Consider the following 5,313-nt stretch of genomic DNA (forward strand, 5'->3'; position numbering starts at 1 on the left):
CTTCACCTTGGTGACGTAGGTACTTACCCTCCATCTTTTCTTCCCTCCCTCCCTCCATCTCTAGCTGCCATTTTTCATGTAAGGAGAACAGAAACCCAAGAATAGAGAAAAGCATTCCACTCACCAGGGCCAGGCTACAATGTCCTTAAAAATAAAAAATATTAAAGATACTTCATTTACACTTTTATTCAGTTTTGTGTGCGTGTATGTGTGCGGGTACACATGTGCCATAGCACATCTGGAGGTCAGAGGAAAACATGGAGGAGTCAGTTATTTCCTTCCATATTGTAGGCCCTCGAGATGGAACTCAAGTCCCGTCAGGCTTGGCGGCAAGCACCTCACCCACTGAGCCATCTTGCTGGTCCAGTTACAATTTCTTAGCCGACTCTTCCTCACGGGCCTCCTCCCTCCACCATCGATGCTCCCAGTTTCCCGCCATCATTTTCCAGGCTACAAGTGCACACATGAACATCACTTGAATTTTATTCTGCATATGTTTCATTTGACACGCCCAGCTCACATCAGTTGTTACACTTCATATCCCCATTAAATATCACACAATAACAGTCACTCTTGCATAAGGCCGAGCAGTACAGCTTAGGCATTATTTTTCATGAGTTCATAATATTCCAAAAGAAAGCAATCTACTATTTAAATATTCAAAACTTTAGAACACATTAACAGTTTCCATTCTTTTTCTCCTTACAATAAGCAACATAACAGATCCAAACTTGGTTCTATTTTTTGTTTTAAGAATGCTCTAGAATTGGAGGGCCTGAGTCAAAGGCAACAGATGAAGGTCTCGAAGTTACCAGCTACTTTCCAATAAAGGACTGTAGGAATTCCTAGATCCTGCACTTGAAAGTGTTGGACTTCTGGCATCTTCCACAGCCATGGGGTTTTGTAGTCTTTTGACTTAATTTGCTTGTAGGTCTCTGGGGTTCCAATTGGTTTATAAACTTGGCATAGTGTTGAGGCTTTGCTATGCCTTGGAGGAAAAGTGAAGCCAGACAGGACTTTACAGCGTTCCCACAAGTGTCCGTACTCTATAAGCATGTCCTTGGAGGCTCACAGCTTGACTCCTGGTCCATTAGCGAAAGGTTTTCATGGTGGTTTCCAACCACCGGTGGTACTTGCAGACTTGAGTGTAGACACCTGGGTCATTGGGCTGGCCACAAGGGTAGGTTCCCCAGGATACCAGACCTTGAAGGGTGCCTTTGCACACCAACGGCCCCCCTGAGTCACCCTATGGGGAACAGAGAAGGTTAGTTTTGGCTTCAGAGGACCCCCAGGTCACTCTCACATACCCTCTTGTTCAGTCTTTGACAAACTGAATCATCTTCACCCCTGTCTAATGAGCATGGACTCTGGGAACCAATGGGAGAGCGGGAATTCATACTAACACGGTGATAACCTGAGTTCCATTAAAGCCTCTTGGCAGGAAAGGGTGGGACTTCCGGATTCAAGTACAGTTTCCTTACTGATAAAGTCTATTTACTAAAGCTGGTGAGAAGAGGCATCGTCTCTAAGGGTTGGACATGTATCCCCTTGGGCTGCCAGGTAGCTGGCCCTGGCCTGGGGGGAGGGGAGAAGGAGGAGGATAAAGGAGAGGAGGAGGAGGAGGAGGAGGAGGAGGAGGAGGAGGAGGAGGAGGAGGGAGGAAGAAGGGGGAAGAGAGAGAAAGGAGGGGAGACAAGGAGAGAAGACGGGGGCAATTGAGAGAGCGGAAGAGGGGAGAGGAGAGGGAGACAGAGACAGAAGCCAGGCCAGGCCGGAGACAGCAGAAAGAGAAAGGAATAAAATAAAGTTAGGATTAAAAAGAAAGAGGCAGAAAAGTATTGTCCAAAGACAGGCGAACTGAGAAGAGACCAGGAGAAGTGGGACAGATCTGTTCTTGCCCCACGATCAGGTCCATGGTCAGGCATACGGATCAAGCAGAAAAGGTCAGAGGTCATCACAAAAAATGAGTTAAAAGTCAAGTGGAGACTGGGCACCAGCACTTCAGATCAGGAGTTCAAATCCTGCCTCAGCTACACAGTGAGTTCAAGACCAGACAGGCTGTATAAGATTGTCTCAAGAACAACACAGGGTGCTGGAGAGGTGACTCGGTAGTTAAGGGCACTGACTGCCCTTGCGGAGGACAGCAGGTTCAGTGCCCAGCACCCACGTGGTAGCTCACAACCACCTGCAACTGCAGTCCCGGGGGATCTGACACCTACTTCTGGCCTCTTTGGGCACCAGGCACATGTGCAGTATACTTACATACATGCAGGCAAGACATTCATTCATACACATAAAAAAATTCGAAATAAATCTTCGAGACAAAATTCAACAAGGAATGTTCAGCCTAGAGTATTGTTCACCCCGGCAAACTCTGCCCTTGGGAAGCTGAGGCAGGTATATTGCTTTGAATTTGAGATTAGCCTTGGCTACACAGTTCCAAGTTAGCTTTGGTTACATCATTTCAGGCTAATCTGGGCTATAGAGTGAGTTCCAGACCAGCCTGGGCCACAGAGGAAGACTGTCTCAAAAGTGCAAAAATAAAATAATATCAATCACTGAGTTCTGAAGCTTCTGCAGAGTTTGGGCTGGAAGTAGGAAGCTCTCTCACATTCCTGCATCTCCTCTCCATGTTTCTCAGCTCCACTAAACTACTGGCTTGTGTCTAGTTCATTCCATGCACGAACTGCAGTGGTTGACCAGCAGAAAGGGAGAGAGCTAAGGAGGTGGGACCTGGGGCACGGCCAGGACGGCCTGGGACAAGGGGCTCCATGCTGCTGTGGACAGACAGGAGCCGGGGGCCAGGGCAGTGGGGGCTCACATTGCAGGTGTTGGTCTTAGAGTCAGGAATGCCAGCGCACAGCATGGTTTTCCCCAGCAGGTCCTTGTACACCTTCTTGCAGTCCTTGGAGGAGATGAGCTTCACGTCCGAGCACATGAGGTTCGAAGGGAAGGTCACTGTGGGGAGGAGGCGTTGGCTAGTGCTGTGGAGAGGACTGGGCGTGTGTGTGTGTGGGGGGGGGGAGCCGAGGGGCTGGATCAGGATCAGGGACCAAAGGGAAGAGGACAGGGATCTGGATTCCTGGGATTGAGGGAGGAGGGCTGGGCTGGATTCCCACCCCCAGGCAGTCTCACCATCTGGGCTGGTCGTGGTGCCCCATCCAGAGACAGTGCAAGATGTCCCTGGGGGTTCACAGTGTGATGTAATGTTGACTTTCTGCACTTTGGATGACATCTTGGCTGGCTTATCCATCCTCACAAGCATGATGTCATTGACATGGGTCCTTGTGGAGTAGCCAGGGTGTCTGAATGACCTTGTAGCCTTGATCTTCTGGGCACTCTGATCTCCTATCTTATCACTGCCCAGATGCACAGTGTACTGACTGGGAGAAGGAGGTGACACTCAGAGAGAGAGAGAGGGAGAGGGAGGGGACCGGGGGGGGGGGGGGGACCCAGAGAGCACAAACACACCATGCCAGGCCTTGCAGCACCTACCCCATTTTGCAGTGGGCTGCAGTGAGCACCCAGCGTTCACTGAGCAGCACTCCTCCACAGTGGAGCTGATCTCCTCTGAGCAGGGCCACCTGCCAGGGGTGGGAGCCTTTTTCACATGGGTAACCATCTATAATTCTGTCGCCGTTTCTCTCACCCTGGTCTGGACAGAGACACAGACACACATGGGCGTCCAGCATCAGAGGGAGACAGACACACAGCAAGCAGCAGTCAGAGACGATTCTATAAGGCTCAGGAGTAAAGACAGATGACAAGACGGAGGATCACGCCGAGGAGGTGAGAGCGGGTTAGGGACAGACATGGGACCACTCAGAAAACCCCCACTACCATGTCGTCCACAGATAGCCACAGACTGCTGGAGTCTGCAGAGGCCCCATGGAGCCTGTCTGACTGAAACAACAGAGGGTCTCAGTGACTGGGTCGGCCCTCCTGTCAGAGGTGGTGCGGGGGGAAGCCATCTGGGTGAGGGGATTCAGTCTCAGGGTGTTGGGGACACTGGGCAAGCTCTCACCTCCTTGTCCAGCAGTTTCCAGGGCTAAGGCCAGCAGCACAGTTAGCAGGGGAGGGAGCCAGACTCCCACCATGGTGTCCGTGGCTCAGGGGCTGCCAGATGAGAAAGTTGAATGTTGCCAGAGCTACAAACGTTGAGAGATGAGGCACTAAGATACAGGCCTACCCCTCCCTTTGGACCCAGGAGCCCAGGCCCCAGACTGCCTCTCTCTGGGATTCAGAAATCTAGACAGGGCCCTCTTCCCGCAGACCTTGGGGTTCAGACCCCAGATCTCCTCTCTCAGACCCTAGAGTCCAATCCCAGCCCTCCTCCCTTAGATCCAGGGGTCCAGACCCCAGCCTTCTTCCCTCAGATACTAAAGTTCAGACTCTAGCCTTCTCCCTCAGACTCTGGGATTCAGACTCAAGCCCTCCTCTTTCAGACCCTTTCCCTGGGCAGCACCTAAGCTCCTCTCCTTCCATCCTATGGGTGGATCCCTATGCCCTTTGCCCCTCAGAGCCTCCTGTCTAGGTCCCTGGAGCCCCAGTCTCCAGGACGGTTTGTGCACATCCCCTGTTGAAAGTCCCTCTCACCTGGGAGAGTTTCACTTGCTTAGGCTCCGTCCTGGGTCAGGAGCCCAGTGCCTTCAGCGTTCTGTAGGGCAGGTCCTTTTATACCACCCCTGCCCCCGCACCGCCTCCAGCACCCCGGGGCACGGGTGGAGCTGTCTCAGAGTGCCTTCCTTCGACTTTGAGTTTAGGGTTATCTGAAATCCCTGAGGCAGCCCTAGCAGTAAGTAGATACCACAGATCTCTCCCTCCACCCTCTTTACTGCAGCCGGGCAGGGCGGCTCCCATACAGCCACCCCCGCACATTCTGGCTCCACCATGTTAAGGGGTCGCTCCCTGGAGCAGAATTCAAGCACATGCAGAGGTGCATTCAGTTTGGAGCTTTACAAAAATCATTTTCTAGCTCTGACTTCTTCTCAGGGTGGCCCAGCCCCCTGAGATCACACCATGATTGTGACCAATGTGTTAGAACTCCTGCCAGCTGGATCCAGTCCTGTCTTGGAGGCTGAACTCACTCCCAGCCCAAACAAACATAAAATTTAAAAGAAGATTCCACACACAACACCAGCAGGATGCTTATGGATGTTAGTCTAGTCTCTGTCCTCATGTTGATTTAAAAATAATTTAAATTGCATTATTTATTGTCTGTGTGCATGCATGCCGTGGTCTGCATGTGGAGGTCAGAGGACAACTTTGGGGGTTGTCTCCTTCCGTCATGTGGCGCCTGGTGGCAAGCGTCTT

The 5,313-nt window shown here is 51.6% G+C and overlaps 1 protein-coding gene across 1 annotated transcript; it reads right to left on the reverse strand.

Moving 5' to 3' along the window:
- Positions 1-521: 521 nt before the first annotated feature.
- Klk7 (kallikrein related peptidase 7) lies at positions 522-4,097 on the reverse strand. Its single transcript, XM_052760328.1, has 5 exons — positions 4,025-4,097; positions 3,496-3,655; positions 3,136-3,383; positions 2,822-2,958; positions 522-1,246 (listed from the first exon to the last, which is right to left on the reverse strand). The coding sequence occupies exons 1-5, from the start codon at positions 4,095-4,097 to the stop codon at positions 1,091-1,093; spliced, it is 774 nt and encodes a 257-aa protein (XP_052616288.1). The 3' UTR covers positions 522-1,090.
- Positions 4,098-5,313: the final 1,216 nt, after the last annotated feature.

Source organism: Peromyscus californicus, unplaced genomic scaffold, assembly GCF_007827085.1.
Source record: "Peromyscus californicus insignis strain IS unplaced genomic scaffold, ASM782708v3 Scaffold_4__1_contigs__length_199733344, whole genome shotgun sequence".
NCBI classification, from domain to species: domain Eukaryota; kingdom Metazoa; phylum Chordata; class Mammalia; order Rodentia; family Cricetidae; genus Peromyscus; species Peromyscus californicus.